Genomic DNA, 19,466 nt, shown 5'->3' on the forward strand with positions numbered 1-19,466 from the left:
TTAAGTGCTTTAGAGCAGGATGTGCTGCCTTCTTCCCAAGCTTGTCATTGAAAGAAATAACAAATTGAAAGAAAACAACCTTGTTTATAACATTTTCAGCATTCCAAACATTTTTCTCAAATGTACTGTTAAAAAGAGACTGCAGCATCTACAGTATGGTACACAATCACAGTTGTGTGACTTAAACCGTTGCTGCATCTTCTGATCCTGCAGCTATAATCTCAAATTAGATTATTGTGACTAATGTACATGAGGACTACTGAGAATAATTAAAAGAACCCCAAAACTTCAAGTAGTTACATGCTGTCCAAACCTAGGTCAAAGTATTTCATTGTACTGGGTTTGTCTGTGATGGAGTTAACTTTCTTCATAGGAGCCCTGTGTTTTGGATTTGTGACTATAACAATCTTGACAACACACCAGTGTTTCAGCTATTGCTGAACAGTGTTAGCACAGTGTCCAGACTTTCTGGTTTTCCTTCTCTGCCCCACTGGGGAGTAGGTTGAGGAGTGAGCAAGAAGTTGGGAGGGGACACAGCTGGAACAGCTGACCTGAACTGGCCAAAGGGATATTCCATTCCATATAATGTCATGCTCAGCAATAAAAATGGAGGGAAGGGGTTTTTTTGGGAGGAAGGTAGCTGTTGTTCAGAGACTGGCTGGACATCAGTCTATTTCCTGGAGGTGGTGAGTGATTGCCTTTGCATCACTTGTTCTGTTTTTCTTTTCTTCTTTCCTTTCTTTTTGTTTTTCTTTTCTTCTTTCCTTTCTTTTCTCTCTCCTTTCTCAACCCCTGAGTTCTCTTGCTTTTGCTCTTCCTATTCTCTCCCCTGTCCTGCCTTTTTTTGGGGGGGGGGGGAGGAGTGAGGTGCTTAAGCTGCTGGTGAGGGGTAAACTACAACATTAATTTTCACACATTGTTTTAGGAAATAAGTAGTGGTGTCATTTTTTTAATATACATGTTGGAGAAATACCAGAAGTAAAGGGTACAATTAACCACTGTAAATAGTTAGCAAGATGTGGCCCTGGAGAAAGAACAGGATACCATAAATTAGCCAAAATAAGGGAATACCAAGATAAACTCAAGGGGAACAGAACTGCTAACAAGGCCAAAGAAGTCACTTGAACTATGAGTGAACTATCCTAATTAACATATTAAAAAACCCGCCCTCGGTAGGGAAAGCCCCCTACTAGCAAAAGCCCCCTCCTCATGGAGCATGTGTAGAAAAAGAGAGGACACTGTGAATTCAAGTAGAGACAAGGCACAGCAAGAACCAATGGGAATGAGGATGACTAAGCGTAACTAGAAAGTACTGATAACTGTTGCTTAACTGTTGCTCGAAAATGTCTAAATGCTTACCGTGTGCCAACCCAAGGCGTGCTAGCTTTGTGGATGAACCACCTAGCACCCATCTCTGCACAGAAATGAAATAAACAAATATCTCGCCTCTGTGGGTATATTGGCTTCTTGCACACCAGGTTAAAAGAATGCAGGTTTGGGACAACATACATACCTAAATGCAACTTTGAGATTTACCTATAGTAATTTTTATCAATGCATTTTATACATAGTAGATAAATAGCCAACCACATCTGTTATCCTAATTTCATTTTTACAATGTTCTATTACTTGCACCCAAATTTATCCAGTTACCATAAAGAGCCTATCAGCAGCTTGATTATTTTAAAAACTTACTTTTCAGGTTTAAAAATAAGATTCATGGTAGCCATACATTATACACAAGACCAACCAATACATATTTTATAAAATGGTTTAATGGATGCACACGTCTGATACAGTGATAATAAATTTACTGAATTCTAATTATTCACTGTTGTAAATATTTTACAAAATCATTGTGATTTACCTGGATGGATACACAGTCCTTGATGGAAGAATTATTTAGACTGAATCAGTGGCACATTAAAGAATAAATCTGACAAGATCCCTTCTGCATATTCTTTTGACATGATTCCAGCAAGAGAAACAGCATGGTATAAAAAGTATACAGGAAAGATTGTTCTTATCATAACCATCAAACTTTGGAAATTGTAAATACAAGATCAAGTGGTTGAAACAAAATCATAATAATTGTAATCAGTCAGAAATTACAGTAAGAAATGTTATCCAGTTACATGTAGCTGTCAAAACAATGCATTTCTTTCATTGTCAGTTGATAATTCTTTTCCAACAAGACAGAAAAAACTTTGGCAATTGCAGGCATTGAAAATAATTTTCAAAGTTCAAGACAGTCACAGCATTTTCTTTGCAGAAGGGAAACTGTACACCAAGGCTCCGAGGCTGTAAAAAATGGTTCCAAGTGGAAAAAAAAGTGCAAATATCCTGCACAGATAGTTAAAAAAGCTGCTGGTACAATCATTCACTAACAGAATCTTTGTTTTCTTTTTGCATAGTTCACACATCACTGGGAATGTGATAGGGTGTGCTATTTTTGGCAAGAGCAAAAGAAGTGATAATTGTGTGAGTTGCCATGTTAGACATGATGGATCCATGCAGAATTCAGGTAGAGGGCTGCTACCTGATGTTATTAGACACTGAATACTGATTTTGTTTTTGTTGAAGCAGCTCTGTAATAGCCAACAGCTTCTTAAGAACATGCTGTAGAAAAAAAAAACAAAAAAAAACACAACCCAGTACAACCCTACATTAGCAACTAGAAAAAGTCAAAACCCATCTTGCTTGAGAAGCATCTTCAACATTAACCTATCAGACTTAGAATTAGGTAGTTTAAAATATATTTAAGCCCCCTTTACATCACCGCCCCAAGCTCCAATTCCCTAGTCACTAAGACATTACTTCAAAAGGCAACTGCAAAGCAGCAATATGAAACTTATCTGCACCCATGGAGACCCATTAAGTCTTGCCAACTTAACCTGAGAGTTTCAAAATCAAAGAGAGTTCTCCCATCTGTTAAAAACAATCTGTAAACCAAAAATCCATTCTCAGGTATTTTCCCTATGTGAAAGTGCAGAACAGGGACAAGAATGAAAGAAGAGTCCGGTGATAAAAAAAAAGGTGATAATGCACAGGCAGAACTACTCTCTTTTCACTTTCTGAAAACATGGTCATTAAACTAAACCAAATGCAACTGAACATACACATAAAACAGGCTGAGAAATTGTATTGCTAACACACTGTCATGAGTTCAATCATTTTTTCATTATAGTAGAACTATGTTCAACTACAACAGGGTGATCCTGAACCATTAGGGCACTTACAGGAGGAAAAGGGGAAAAAAAATCAAGGTTTTTTTTTTATAGAAACCCATGAGGAAAAATTACTCCTCTGAAGTAGAAATATAAGTTTATCGAGGAAACAGTATCACATCAGTAATCATTATGTACTTCAGATACAGGCTTTGTGAAATAAATGATATCCCTTAAGCAATACATATTTAGTACTGAAAACTTCTACTATCCTGTCTTGCCAGTCTAGCTATCATTTTTGCTTTGTCAAGACTAGCAGTAGCTGTAAGTGAATTATGAACTTGAACATGATTGATGTTTTTCCCCTCATATGCCACTGAAGAGGTAAATTGTAGTAGTTATTAAACTGGATTAGTTTTGAATTGCTATAATGAAGCATTATCTCATTTCTAATTCCTTGAGCTTTCTTCTGCCAAAGATGATTAAATACAAATATATTTTCACCTTTTGCAAAATCACCATAAAAGTTCCCAGTAAACCCCTTATTTAAAAAAGATTACTGCTGAAAAATGCATTATTTGAGTAACATCTGCTGCCAGGAGAAAGAAATATAGATTTATTGTCTACCTAGGTTTAAATTAAGGCCTTCAAAGAATCGGCTATAGGAAGACCAGTCTTTAAACCATGAGAATAATAAGAAATCTGATTAGAAGTTATTTTGAAACAATTAAATTAGAAACTATTTTAAAAACGATCTCGTTGAAAATGAGTCATTAAACAAATAGTTTAAACTGATACTGATTAAATTTAAGAAGACCATCTCTAAACAAAAAGGCTTTCTATAATACAACTGCCCCTGCCCTCAAATCGTTAGTATTAAAAAAGGAAGACTACTTAAATTATCTCCTGCACAGCACAGTATACTAGTCAAGCATACCAAAACATATTATTGTGCAATAAGTAGAATTGCCAACTTGAAGTTCATCATAATTAGTAGACCATAGGCAAGTATATTACTTTTGTAGTATTTTGAGAAAATGCATGAAGTCATTTGAATTCTTTTCCTCTTAAAATGTAAGTTTTCATAAAAGCTGTATATAAGTTTAATAGTTGGAACAGAACACTAATTTATAGTGTTTGCTAGAGAAGTTTGCCATGTTTGTTTACAAATGTAATAAATCAGGAAGCAGAAATGAAGAAGTGATAGAAAGCTAAGGAAAGTAAATTAAGTTATTTAGTTCTCAATTAGAAGAACCAGATCCTAAAACTAGAGTCTGTCAGGAGACAGTAATTTCTTGAATTTAGGCTTCCTCTAGAAACTAAAAACTTCACCTGGAAACTAAATTAAAAAAAAGCAAAAAACCAAAACAAAACACCAAAACCCAACCTACTGCTTTAAAACATCTTTGGTTTTGTTGTATAAATACTTAGTTCATAGTTTTGATCTTTACCTTTACAACTAGCAACCTCCTGGTGAAATTTACATATTATTTATCACTCATACTGCTGGACAGAAAAATTGCAAAAGAATCACGATATTAAGCAATAACTCAAGACATGCTATCTGTACCTGTGATTTTTGTTAACCATTGTAGTTTACCTGCATTACACCTCGCTCATTACTGAGTGTCCGAAGTTCATCTGAATGTGCCACACACATCTCATGCAAGGCTGCCAGATAACGGGATAAGTCAGTTCTAGAGTGCTCTGTAGTGTCTGGAAGCTCAGGAACATTCTTTAACAAAAATTATGAGAGCAGACTTAGAATGGTGAGTAGCCAGGCATATAAAAAAATTAAATTATAGTTCTACCGACCCGCCAACAGCTGTTTTGATACTGCAAGCAAGTACTGCAATGTTTTTCTTCACAATTAAGTCTTCTGTCCACGTTATCTAATACAAATTATATATTTCCTCCTCTCCACAAGCATCTGTTTTATGAAGATATTTTAATTATGGTTACACATTTTACATGGAGAGATTACTAAATATGCAGCAATTCCTATTCCTACTAGGAGGGTTCTACTAAAAGGTTTGATGTTGCTATGCTACCTCTGAGCTGACCAGAAAGATACTGAGAAAAGAGATTCACATTATATCCTCCCCCCAAATGAAGGGGATCCATCCATTAGGTGGGGGTTTTTAAAATTTAAATCAGACAATAGCAGCAGCAAAAATGGACATCACCCCCACCCACAAACTATCAAGTCGGTAAATCCACTAATAAAATAATGTAATTAAAACAGTAGATTAATCAGTTATTTTAAAACCCAACAGTTTTCTGAATCCCCATGCATGATCTGCCATTTAATGAAAAAAACAATATATCATAATATGCAGAAGTTGCTGTTTAACCAGAAAAAGGTGACATATGGCATTCCACCTGAATGACACACTTCAAAACACTCATTCTTATAGATTATCAAAATAATCTGAGATGTCTTTTAGGTCACTTTTAATGGTTCAATTCAAGCTAGGCACATTTCATTCATCTTCATATTTAAAACAAATTCTTGGTTTAATCATATACATATATACATACATGAGCTCCTAACTCATGTTATAGCTATCATACACAAATCAGTAACAGTTTCAAAGTGAACTGCAATTATTATTTTCTTTTAAATGACAATATCTAGAATTCATGCAGTGAGACATTTGGTAATGTATAACTAAAATTGAACATATTTTTTAAAACTTCTATTTTTTCAATGTCGGGTCAAAACCATATGACAAATTACACATAAGAATTTTTTGGTTTAAAATATTTTTTTAAAAGATTGGTATTTTTGGCCAAAAGCCCTAATCCTTGGGGAGAAGCTCAAATAGATATCATGTCTACAGCAGTACTAATGAATAAAATATTTCTAAAAGGACATTTGATTTGCTTTAATTCAGTGCAACAGGCCAGTAATCTGCAGTTCCTAAACATACATAAGAAAAAATTTCCAGTAACAAGCATTCAAAATTGTGTGGAAGCTGATGCATTTTTGAGGTAGTTAACAAGAACTGTAAAGAATTTTGATTTACAATGTTGCTATACAACTTCCAATAATTTTTTTTTAAGCCACTTACCCCAAGTTCATCTAAGAACATGATCATGCGATGTTTGTTACTCTTGATGAATGGATTTACCCCCTCCATATATGGCTCCTAGTAATTTTTAAAAGTATTTATTAGAACAAATCAGTACCGATTTAATAGTCATACCTGAAGTGAACACATCGTAATCAGAGACAAATGACACTCCAATACACAAATGTGTCATCTAGAGTGATTTTATTTTTTCAAGTGAATTTATAATGACTGGTGTACAACCAGTCAAAAGATTACACTTTTTTATATTCCAGATGAATTCTGAAATTGTTTATATATGTAGTGTGACATAGAATTTTACATTTCTGAAATATTAAAGATGGACTTCTTTTCTTCATTGCAGCTATATAATGGAGAAAACACTTTCAGAGGTAACACCAGGACATAAGTGCCCTCCTTCTCATTCTTTCATTAATGCTTACATTCCAAGTTGTGAGTATCAGATAAATGGCTGTATAACGTCAGCCTGAACTCGCTTTTTTTCATTATGCTTAAGTCAACAGATTTTTATTGTTCGACCATGTTGTGACTTGGGAACAAGAACAGACCAATTATTGCTGGCGTTCTTTTAGAGATGCAATAGAAACCTTATGAAAGCTGAGGTTTTTAGTGCAACTTGTAAAACTGATATACAAAATTATCTCAAGCAATATGAAAATGAGTACAAATAAAAGAGGTGTTTCAAAATGCTGTACCAACAGAAAAAAGCAGTCTAAGGAATAAGTAGAGGAAAAGTGTGTGTGTGAAAGGGGGAAGCCAGAGGTTGGTATCTGTTCACTTGTTTCAGAATTAAAATACTCTATATCCAGGCTGGAAGTTTAGTCCTAATTGATCTCAATTTGGAAGTGAATTATTACATATAGTATACAAAAGAACATGGATATGGAATGCATTTCAAGGTTCTGTACAGAGACATACTAATATTACTGAAAGATGTCTCCCCATTTTGACATCAAATAATCAATGGAAATGCAAAAAGGCTCCCATCATCTACTTAAGGCAGATGATACATCCTTCTTGAACAGATTCTTTCTAATCACAGATTTCTACTCTAGCATATCTCAATTGTCTTTTTGATATGGATATTCCGAAAGAAAATTTACCCATTTTACCATCACATAGATGCTTTCTTTGTGGAGGGATGGTTGCCTGCCTCTCCTCTCCCACTTTTCCAACTCCAACACCCATCTAGTTGACCAAGGGAAGCCAGTAGATGTGGTGCTTTTAGACTTTAGCAAAGCTTTTGATACTCTGTCCTGGTCTGAGGTAAAACAGAACCAATTTTCTGGTTTGTAATTTTACTTTTTAGCTGGGCCTCTTCTAACTGACTAAAGTCTGAAATTAACAGCATATTGTTCAGACACTGTTCACTCTCAGAGTGATAAGACCTGATTATACCAAGGAATGGTACGCACAGAGGCTCTTGCTTAGACTTATTGCTATAACATCCAAGGTCAGCTCACTTCGCTATTTGCCCCGTTAGAGGGTCGGAAGCGGATAAGCCTAGAGGGGTCCCACCTGCAGGGAGGAGCAGACAGGACAGGTGACCCAAAACTGACCAACAGGGCATTCCATCCCATCTGCCCCATGCTCAGTATAAAAGCTGAGGGATCAAAGGGTCAGCTCTCTTTCTGCAATGGCCAGTGTCCGAGGAGGACCCTGTCTGTTCGTTTGCCTTTGATCCCGATCCAAGCATCGCTGACTCCAGTCTGGGACTTTCCCTGTGCCTGCTGGTGACGCGATCATCATCCTGGGAGCTGGATACGGTTTTGTATATACTGTATATATTTCAATTTTTTATTATTTTTAATTTATTATTTTATTAACTTATTAATATTTTCATTAAAATAGTTTAGTTTTTTCTAAACTCATAAATCTCTTTATCTCTTCTTCTCCTCTCTTTGGAGGTGGGGGGAGCATCTGACATTCTGATTGGTCAATCCGGCCCAAACCACAACATACTGTCTCTCACAGTATCCTTCTGAATAAACTGTCCAGCATACCGCTAGACCAGTCCATAATACATTGGGTGAGCAATTGGCTGATGAGTTGGGCTCAAAGGGTTATAATAAATGGGGTTACATCAGGCTGGTGGCCAGTCATCAGTGGGGTTCCTCAGGGCTCAATTTTAGGGCCAGTGCTCTTTAATGTTTTTATAAATGATCTGGATGCAGGAATCGAATGTACATTAAGTAAGTTTGCCAACAATATTAAACTAGGAGGAGCTGTGGATTCCCTTGAGGCTAGAGAGGCCTTACAGAGAGATCTGGATAGACTAGAGAGCTGGGCAATCACCAGCTGTATGAAATTTAACAAGAGCAAGTGCAGGATTCTCCACCTGGGATGGGGCAATCCTGGTTATATGTAGAAATTGAGGGATGAGAGGCTGGAGAGCAGCCCTGTGGAAAGAGATCTGGGGGGTCTGGGTTGATGGCAAGTTGACTATGAGTCAACAGTGTGCCCAGGCAACCAAATGGGCCAACCATGTCCTGGGGTGCATCAAGCACAGCATAGCTAGCCAGTCGATGGAGGTGATTGTCCCACTCTACACTGCACTGGTGCGGCCCCACCTCAAGTTCTGTGTGCAGTTTTGGGCGCCTCAATATAAGAAGGACATCAAACTATGAGAGTGTGTCCAGAGGAGGGCAACCAAGATGGTGAAAGGCCTCGAGGGCAAGACTTACAAGGAGCAGCTGAGGTCACTTGGTTTGTTCAGCTTGGAGAAGAGAAGGCTGAGGGGTGACCTCATCGCAGTCTACAACTTCCTCAAGGGGGACAGCAGCGAGAGACGTGCTGATCTCCTCTCTCTGGTGACCAGCAGTAGGACACAAGGAATGAATCTGCGCCAGGGGAAGTTCAGGTTGGATGTCAGGAAAAGGTTCTTCACTGAGAGGGTGGTTGGTCACTGGAACAGCCTCCCCAGGGAAGCAGTCACGGCACCAAGCCTGTCAGAGTTCCAGGAGCATCTGGATGACACTCTTAGTCATATGGTTTAGTTTTAGGTAGTCCTGCGAGGAGCAGGGAGTTGGATTTGATGATCCTTATGGGTCTCTTCCAACTTGAGATATTCTATGAATACTAGAGTATGGCTGCTACCCTTTTGGTCATTGACAGACAGAAAAAACAGTCCACATACTTCCACTGTTGTCTTTGGAACAAATGTCTGAGTTTATCTGTTCTCATAGCATGAAAATATGGTTGCATCACTCTTTATAATAGCTACTAGTATGGCTATTGGTTCATCAACTATTTTAACAGGTCACTGCTGTTGTTCATACTACCAGATTAAAAATCTTCATGGTATGTACCAAATCATAGAATTGCTGAGGTTGGAAGGGACCTTTAAGATCATCAAGTCCAACCATTAACCTACCCTGACAAAAACCACTTCTAAACCATGTCCCTAAGTGCCCCATCTACCCTTTTTTTAAACACCTCCAGGGATGGTGAATCCACCACCTCCCTGGGCAGCCTATTCCAATGTTTAATAACCCTTTCAGTGAAAAAATGTTTCCTAATATCCAATCTAAACCTCCCCTGACATAACTTGAACCCATTTCCTCTCGTCCTATCACTTGTCACCAGGGAGAAGAGGTCAGCCCCCATCTCCCTACACCCTCCTTTCAGGTAGTTGTAGAGGGTGATAAGGTCTCCCCTCAGCCTCCTCTTCTCCAGGCTAAACACCCCCAGCTCCCTCAGTCGTTCCTCAAAATCATTCACATAAGTTTCTAGATGACTCATTCTCAAATGATTGACTCCTCTTTCCAATTCATCCAGACTTTATGCTACTGCTCTAGTTTAAATCAATACCCTGTTGAGCTCCAACTGAAGATAGAAGGAACTGCAAGAACAAGGCCTCCTCGCTGATGAAGACACCCAGGTCACACATCACAATTTGCACAAGAAAACAGCAACAGATTTTTGTCTGTATTAAAGGGGGACATTGAAATGTATTGGAAACACAGTTCTAGACTGTTCTGCGTAAAATTATATTCACCTTAGCTCCAAATTCAACCAGATTTGCTAAATTCTGCACAGACTTGGCAACCAGCGTCAGTGTTCTTGCAGCAGTAGGGGAAGGAGAATCTGATAGGAATATAAAGTAGAGAGTTACTGGCCATTCAATTTAAAACTTCCAGTAGTCACATGAAAGTTAAGCTCTTCTACAATTTGTTATTTATCATGGAATTAAATACTTTGAATGCTGTAACAGAACTGCATGTGGAAAATATCTCATGATCAAGTAAACTTTTGTTGTTTTTAATAATTATGTCCACAAAAAATATTCATATGCATATCTGCCTTTCTGTACTAGTTGCTTACAGAACAAAGTAATCAAAATAAAGTGTTCCTCAGAAGCCTAAGGGTAACAAAAGTTTTATGAATTAAGTGAAAAGCCTTTTCACAAAAATCAAACAGCTCTGTTAAAAGGAAGATTTGTTGTTAGAGTCTAATAAAATAATTAAGTTTATTCTTTTCCTTATTTGCATATACCCATATAAGTAGGTCCTGTGTTGTTATGCAAGTTATACTTTAAATTTCAAGTACCAGGAAAATAGACTAAACATTGCATGCAATTATGGCTTGTATTTCCATGAAAGTATAGCTATTTACTGCACAAATCAAATGCTAGAAACTCCTGGTACAATCACTTGTTGAAAAAAGCTGTTTTAACTGACTAAGAGATTAGTGTTAAGTATAGGGGTTTTTGGTTTGTTTTTAAACAGTTATGGTCAAATCTGGCTTTCCACTTACAGGCCATTTAAGTGTTCCAAAATTGCCATGTTTATTATATAAACTCTAAATTTCACAGTGCTTCATAAGAATGCTATATTCTCTTCACCGTCTATCTGTATGTTTTAATCTTCTGTCTTTCTGCCCCCTTCCTTACTCAGCGTTGCAATTAATTAAAAAATAAGTTCCAACTTTTTAGGCATAGCTGGAGCGTAGACTAGGGCACTAATCATATAACTAAACTCATTTGTTCATAGCATCTAGTGCTTAGTACTGTACATCCCTTTGAAGAAGCAGTGCTGGAAAACATTACTAGCCTTAGAACGGGGAAGTTCAGGTGAAGAGAATTGATTTAAAGAAGTGTATTCTTTTAAAAAAATAAACTAAGAAGGTTGAAAAAAAGGACTTAACTTTTTCAGTAAAGATTTTTGAGAACAGTTGTTGCGGTGACAGGATAGGCACATTGCTACTGAAACTCTATACACCTATCCTTCAGAATATTTCCCCTCCAACTCCCTGCCCCATTACAGCAAGGAAGCATGTTAGAAGCTTTGCTTCAAAAGAAAGAGCCCCCTTCCTTTTTTTTTTTTAAACAGCTCTAACAGCCCTATATAGAGTCCGTAAATTTACCTTAGTGAAAGTGAAGAATATTTTCTGAACTTCTAAACAAGACTAACACTTACAGACAAGCTTGAAAGAGATTACACAAATTTACGGATAACAACTCCATTTACAGCTAAAGACACAGTGGTCTCAGTGCAGTCCCCAGGTTAGAAAATATGTAACTCACAAATCTGAAGACAATAAAAATACTAAAGAAAGGATCACCATATACGGGGCCATGGTTCTTAAATGCTTTCCCCAAAAGTGTGTATGAAAATTGTTAAAGGGAGAAAGGAACAATGAGGACTGACTCAGACCTCATTTAGCATAGCTTAAAGAGAGAGGACAGAAAACTTGCTATGTTGTCTGAAAAGCTACCTATAAAGGCAAAAAAAGAAAGTTTTTTTCCCCAAAGGGTTTCTGACACAAGTGATTTCTGATTTCTTCCTATTTCCAAACCAGCATTTTACAGGTAAAATTAAGAAGGTGTTAGGGAGGGAAGGAGGAAAACCAACAGCTAGTGCAAACCAAATGCCCTCTAGGTTGGGATGATCTTTGCCACAAAAAAAAAGAAAAAAAGGAGGGGGGATGACGACACAAAGATGAAGTATAACATGTGTAATCTTTTTAAAACTGTGGAACTCAGACGTCCCAATATTTTAGCACTACAGGTTTCCCACCAGTAGTTTATGCCTTTCTTTTCTTCCTCCCACAAGGGTTTGTGAGGCAAGGTTTTGGTAGCGGGGTGCTGGAGCGGTGGCTTCTGTGAGAAGCTGCCAGAAGCTTTCCCCTTGTCCGATAGAGCCAATGCCAGCCGACTCCAAGACCTGCCGCTGGCCAAGGCTGAGCCCATCAGTGACAGTGGTAGTGCCTCTGTGATAACATATTTAAGAAGGGGGAAAAAAACTCAACTGCTGCAGAAGAGCAGCAGGAGGAGAGGAGTGAGAGAAACAACTCTACAGAGACCAAGGTCAGTAAAGAAGGAGAGGGTGCTGGAGAAGAGATTCCCCTACAGCCCGTGGTGAAGACCATGGTGAAGCAGGTTGCCCCCCTGCAGCCCATGGAGGTTAACGATGGAGCAGATATCCACCTGCAGCCTGTGGAGGACCCCACGCTGGAGCAGGTGGATGCACCCAAAGGAGTCTGTGATCCTGTAGGAAGCTCACGCTGGAGCAGGCTCCTGGCAGGACCCGTGAAGCCCATGCTGCAGCAGGTTTGCTGGCAGGACTTGTGACCCCGTGGGGGACTCCTGCTGGAGCAGTCTCTGTTCCTGAAAGACTGCACCCTATGGAAAGGACCCACAGTGGAGCAGTTCATGAAGAATTGCAGCCCATGGGAAGGACCCACATTGGAAAAGTTCGTGAAGGACTGTCCCGTGGGAGGGAGCCCATGCTGAAACAGGGTAAGAGTGTGAGTCCTCCTCCCCCTGAGGAGGAAGGAGCGGCAGAGACAATGTTTGATGAACTGACCACAACCCCCATTCCCCATCCCCCTGCACTGCTTGCAGGGGGAGGAGGTAGAGAAAATCAGGAGTGAAGTTAAGCCCGGGAAGAAGGGAAGGGTGGGGGGAAGGTGTTTTAAGATGTAGTTTTTATTTCTCATTACCCTGCATTGATTTGATTGGTAATAAATTAAATTAATTTCCCCAAGCCGAGTCTGTTTTTCCCATTATGGTAATTGGTGAGTGATCTCCCTGTCCTTATCTCAACCCACGAGCCTTTCATTATATTTTCTCTCCCCTGTCCAGCTGAGGAGGGGGAGTAAGAGAGCAGCTTTGGTGGGCACCTGGTGTCCAGACAGAGTCAACTCACCACAAAGGAATATAGCAAAGCTTAAAACCTGAAATCCCATCAACATAGTGTTACATCTAGAACAACAGTAATGCACATACTAGTTGTTGCATCTGTAAAACCTCAACTACATCTGTAACTTAAAATGCTCATAAACATTTCTAGGTGCTTAAGCCAAACAAACAAACTATATAATGGAGAAAACACTTTCAGAGGTAACACCAGGACATAAGTGCCCTCCTTCTTATTCTTTCATTAATTAACAAGACTTTGGGAATAAACACTGTCTAACCTTTGAGGGTGAAAACCATATGCTGGCTGCCTTAGGGAGAAAGTCAATCAAATGATACAGATAACATGACTTTGGACACAGTGTTTCATATTTTGCTAAATTAGACACTAAAGTAAGTTCATGCCTATTACTACATTAAGTATGAATTCAGTCTGAAGCATAGTCACCTGAGATGATATTAAACATCCTTGGGTTCAGGATAGCAGGACAAATCAGTCGAAGAAAAACAAAGCCACTGAAATGGAAAAAAATGTATTTTGTTCAATAATAAAGTTAAAGAATTAATGTAAAATTATGTAGTCTTTAAGCATTTAAGTCAGTGTGGAAATCTTTGTGAGACAGATGACAAACAACCAGCTTGTGCTCCGTAAATATGTTTGTTAATTAAGAATTTCTTGTTATGATTTCAACTATGATAAAAACTGAAATAAAACCAGGCATATTGATTTCCCAAGATGGACCTTGCAGATACAGAAGATTTGGCACTTCTTACACTGGTCAAGCTGTCTAAATTAAGAATGAGTCAATACCTATGCATGGATTTTTACAACCAGACAGAAATGGCAGCACTTTCTGAATGATATAGAAAGGAAGCTACCCAGACACTTAAAAATTATCCACCTGTCTCTGAATATCTAATCATTCTTGGACCAAAACCAGTGCAATAAAATATAATATTCTTCACTGGAGGCTGCAAAAAAACCTGTACTCTAGAGACAAGTCACAAGTATCCACTTATGAAGGCTAAGATGATGAGAGAAAGGGACCAAATATTTATAGTATCCAATAGAGACCCCAGGAAAATTCTGAGTGTCAGCTGTATCCACTTAAGGAAAGCCACATGGCTCTTTGGAGATGGGGAGGAACAGAAAGAGACGGTATTTGCTTCTAAGTTCTACACCCTTGCAATAGGCTAGCCCCAACACTTCTGATAAGAGCAGGCTCAATTTGAAGGCAAAACCCCTGCAGAACACTGTTGAGTCACTATTGTTACAAACACTAAATGACAGCATGGAAGGTACTGTACTAATTACAATAACATTTACTGAAACTCTGGGGAAGGAAGGGCTCCCATGTCTTCATTTCTGTCTCCAGCCAAAGTGATAAACAAGAGCCAATGACAAATCATCTGGAAGACACCATTCAATGGGAGATTAACCTCAGCAAATCATATCAGTGCCAGATATTGGTCTACCAGCAAACTAGGCTTGCAAAAAAAGGTAAAGCAAATGTAGAAGGGATGTGGCTTTGATACCTTTACACCCCCCGTATCATTTAGAACAACAGTGTCAAGACCTCATTTTTGTCAAAGATTTTTTTGACCTGCACTGGCAACTGATAGTGTGTCCTGGTTTCAGCTGGGATAGAGTTAATTTTCTTTCTAGTAGCTACTGTGTTTGGGATTTAGTATGAGAATAATGTTGATAACACATGTTGTTTTAGTTGTTGCTAAATAATGTTTACATTAATCAAGGACTTTTTCAGCTTCCCATAGAAGCTGAGAGGGAGCATAGACAGGACAAGCTGGCCAGGGGATATTCCATACCGTAGACATCATGCTCAGTATATAAATGGGGGTTGGCCAGGGGGCAGGAATCTGCAATCGCTGCTTGGGACGGGCTGGGCAACTAATCATTGGGTGGTGAGAGCAACTTGTATTGTATCACTTTATCTTGTATATCCTTTTACCATTGTTATTACTACTACTATTATTATTATTATTTTCCTCTTCTGTTACTGTTCTATTAAACTGTCTTTAGCTCAGCCCACGAAGCTTTATTCCCCACTCCTTTTCTCCCTCTTCTCCCTACCCTATTGGGTGGTGGGAGGACTGAGTGAGTGGCTGTGTGGGCCTAGTTTCTGGCTGGGGTTAAACCACAACATAGCGTTAAAGGAAGAACTATTTATTCAATTGATTTATGAATGCAGACTGGAGTTTTTGTACTTAGTGCCAGTTCAGAGGAGCCAGGTTCAGTAGCCTGCAACATTTTTACAGAGGCTCTGGAATGTTTCAACATGATTGGGCTGCAACAGAGAAATTAAACAGAACTGAGACAGCATAGAAGTACTTATTTTCAGAAATAAACACCATGTGTTGATTCTGAGTGATCAGCACTGGGAGTCTTCACTGATGCAGAGAACTATATATTCCAATGCAGGCAGTATCTCAGTGAAATCTAATGACAGTCCAATCACCTTTCTGAGTATGTGTTATGCCTGCATTTTAAAGGACATTCATCTTAGCGTGTATAAGATTTTTCCAATAATTAACACACACTACATAGGAGTCCCTGGATAAGGCACAGTCCTCCCAGACGGCATATGACAGGAACATCATCTTCAGAGGTCACCGCTCTCCAGAGGTATCACAAAGGTTAACTATCACTTTGAGAGAACTTTTTCTCTTTACCAACATGAAAAAGGAAATCAATATTTTAGATTAGTTTGTAAAACAACAAAATACAAGTAAATTCAAAGTTAAAGCTATTAAGTATAGCTATACTGACTCCTATACTACACCTCTAGCAAGGCTCCAACAGCATGACTAAGAATCTAGCAAGCTCTCAATCCTTAACTGGTATATCATGCCCCAGTACCATGATAAGCTTAAATACTCTTGTAACCTATAAAAGTACTATAAAGTTTTGGCACTAAAAGAAAAAAATACATAAGCACACTGAAGTATGACAGTAATAAGATGTTAAAAGGTTATTTTCAGCATAGAATAAAGTGACAAGTAACTTACCTAACAACTCTTGTTCTCATTGTGGTATTAGCTGGCCACTTGTTTTGAACAGACTTCTGCAAGCATCCATAAATATATCTCAATGTCCTGTAAAAATAATAGATAATTAATCATTTCATTAAAATTTTCACTGATAAAAAAAGCTGGTCAGAAAGGATCTAGTTCAAACTCCTGCTTAATGCAGAACTATTATCAATGCTAGGTTTATAATTCAGACATAACCTTTAAATTAATTTTAAATCTGCTATAACAGTCCATTTACAAATGGCAAAGAGAGTCCTTGACTAATACACTATTCTATTTGTGCAGGTAAAATTCTGCTTATTCAAATGTACATTAAATGTTTTATAATACTTTTTTTTCCTATTTCTTAGGTAGTGTTTCCTTTTAAAAAATGAAAAAAAAAAGATGGTTTGGTGGCTTTTTTCATGGGTTTTTCCCACTTTTTATCCGAATGAATAACAATTTGTGTATCTATAAATACAAGTTAGGTGTTTAAAAGTAGTTAAGCAATAATCCTCTCCTATCAAAAAATGGGAGCACTCTTGTGTATTTCAGAAAATGTTGAGAGATGCGCTATACTTAAAAGAATTAAGCTTTTAATGCTAACATTGCCATCACTGCAAAAAAGAAACTTCTGTGCTATTCTGTGGTGGGTTGACCCCGGCCAGCAGCTAAGTCCCCACCCAGTAACTTGCTCACTTCCCCTCAGCAGGATAGGGGAGAGAATCAGAAGGGCAAAAGCAAGAAAAACTCATGGGCTGACATAAAGACAGTTTAATAAGTAAAGCAAAATCTGCACACACAAGCAAAGCAAAGCAAGGAATTCATTCACTACTTCCCATCAGCAGGCAGTGCTCAGCCATCTCCAGGAAAGCAGGGCTCCATCATGTGTAACGGTTACTTGGGAAGACAAACGCCATAACTTCAAATGTCCCCCCTTCATCCTTCTTTTCCTGCAGTTTTATTGCTGAACACTATGTCATATCATATGGAATATCCCTTTGGTCAGTTGGGGTCAGCTGTCCTGGCTATATCCCCTCCCAACTTCTTGCCCACCTCCAGCCTACTTGCTGGGGGGAGGGGGGGCAGAAGGGGGAGAGAAAAACTAACCCTCAACACTGTGCAAGCACCATTCAGCCAAAACATGGGTGTGTTATCAACACTGTTTTAGTCACAAATCTAAAACACGGCACCATACAAGCTGCTATGAAGAAAATTAACTCCATCCCAGCCAAAACCAGTACAAATCTCCATACCATTTGCATCATGCTTAGGTCCTATGCTATCCAGTACATCCTCATTAACCACCACCACCCCCTTCCCATCCTTTAGTGTACATACAGATATAATTTCCTTAGTCTATGGGCCCCCCCATGAAGTGTCCATAAAATGTCCATGGGGTTCATTTAGTCTGTGACTTGGGCTCCATCTGTTATGGTGGTCACTCAGGACAGGAGAGGTGGTGTGTTGTGTGGAGTTATTGGGCACCAAAGCCAGCTCAGGTTGGGCCACTCCTGCACTTGCCCGGCTTCTTATAAAGCTCATACACCATTAGTTCAGGTGGTTCCTGTTATAGTACTTCTTATAGCATACAACTTTCCTATAACATGCAACTCAATAGGTTACAACAGTTTAAACATATATCCATTACAATCTCTACCCCTGGTCCTTTTGGACCAGGCTATAGAGTTTAACATTGTAATGAACTCCATCCCTTGCTTCTGCTGCAGTATGGATCCTCTGTGGGCTGCAGTCCCTTTGGGGGCATACCTGCTCTGGTATGGACTTATCTACAGGCCACAGTCCCTTCACAGGGGTGCATCTGCTCTAGCAGATACAGACCAGTCACTTCGCCTCCAGCTCATACTGGAGTTCCTCCATGTCCAGTACAGCAGCACTCAACCATGGCATGACTTCATTCAGGCCGCAATAGTCCACTGTGAGTCTCCACCCTCCATCATACTTTTGCAGGCCATATGGAACTATTCAAGGGTGATTGAGTCTTGCTGATCACTCCTTGACTCTCCAATTGATGAATCAGCTCATGGAATGGAACCAGGGAGTCTTGGTTGGTGTGATATTGCCACTGGTTCAATGTGGCACCTACTGCTCTTCAACACACAGCAACCCCACAACGGAAGGGTCCTGCAAGAGGCTGGGCAAGGTAGACAACCATTTAATATTCTCCGCATCCACGGCAACTACACCAAAGGCCCATCAGTACCCTTTTGGGTCCTTGAAGTACCCTCTCCTGAAACAGTCTATGCCAAGGATACATGGACCCTCCAGGCCAGTCACAATAGGATGCTTCTGCCACTTATCCCCTGTAAGGCTCACCTCAGCCTCGAACACAGACAACTTTTGGGATCCTCTTGTCACTCCAGAAATCCAGATGGGTTCCATCCCCTTGGACCCTAATGGCATTAGGGTACACTGTGCACCCATGTCCACCAAAGCCTTATACTCTCATGGGTCTGATGTGCCAGGCCATCAAATCCACACAGTCCAATAAACCTAGTTGGCCCTTTCCTCTGCCTGGGCAGAGGAAGGACCCCTCTCTTCTTGGTTGGAGCATTCATGACCCAACTCCTGTAATTGCAATCCAGAAGTCCCTTCATTAGGATCAGGAGGATCAGCCCTTCAGCTCTGTCTGGGGAATTGCTCAACAGCAACTGGAGTAGTAATCTTCTCTGGATGGAGCTTTTTTGGCTGCTGTTTTTTCCTTTCCTTGCAATTCACATATGTGGTCTTCTAGGTTTGAAATAGGTGCAACGCCCCACTTCCTCATGTCTTCCCTGTGGTTGCAGAGCTAGAACCACAGGGTGGCACATGGCATGTGCCCACAGTTCCCTTTCCCTTGAGCAGAGAAATGCTGATTTCATACGGCACTCTGGATAGCTGAGACACCAGACTGTAGGGGTAAGGATAAAGATATTCTCTTCAAGTTGCTGGAACTGTTGGGACAGTTTCTCCACTGTCCTGTAGGGTCAGGGAGGAAGAGAGATTCTCTTCAGAGCACCAGAGCTGGCAGGCCAG

At 39.4% G+C, this 19,466-nt stretch overlaps 1 protein-coding gene across 3 annotated transcripts in view; it reads right to left on the reverse strand.

Annotated features, from left to right (window-relative positions):
* Window positions 1-347: 347 nt before the first annotated feature.
* The window catches only part of LOC141735438 (ras GTPase-activating protein 1-like), a 77,391-nt gene continuing 58,272 nt past the window's right edge, over window positions 348-19,466 (reverse strand). The window contains exons 20-25 of one of the 3 annotated variants that reach the window (XM_074568195.1): window positions 16,428-16,514; window positions 13,849-13,916; window positions 10,260-10,348; window positions 6,242-6,319; window positions 4,768-4,902; window positions 348-2,619 (exon numbers count right to left, since the gene is read on the reverse strand). In XM_074568195.1, coding sequence (XP_074424296.1) covers window positions 2,536-2,619; window positions 4,768-4,902; window positions 6,242-6,319; window positions 10,260-10,348; window positions 13,849-13,916; window positions 16,428-16,514 — 541 coding nt within the window. In that variant the 3' untranslated portion in view covers window positions 348-2,535. Of the gene's footprint in view, window positions 2,620-4,767; window positions 4,903-6,241; window positions 6,320-8,946; window positions 9,103-10,259; window positions 10,349-13,848; window positions 13,917-16,427; window positions 16,515-19,466 lie in introns of those variants that run through there. The other 2 variants (XR_012584723.1, XR_012584724.1) reach the window with 2 other exon arrangements.

The sequence above is a fragment of the Larus michahellis genome, chromosome W (genome assembly GCF_964199755.1).
Source record: "Larus michahellis chromosome W, bLarMic1.1, whole genome shotgun sequence".
Taxonomy (NCBI): domain Eukaryota; kingdom Metazoa; phylum Chordata; class Aves; order Charadriiformes; family Laridae; genus Larus; species Larus michahellis.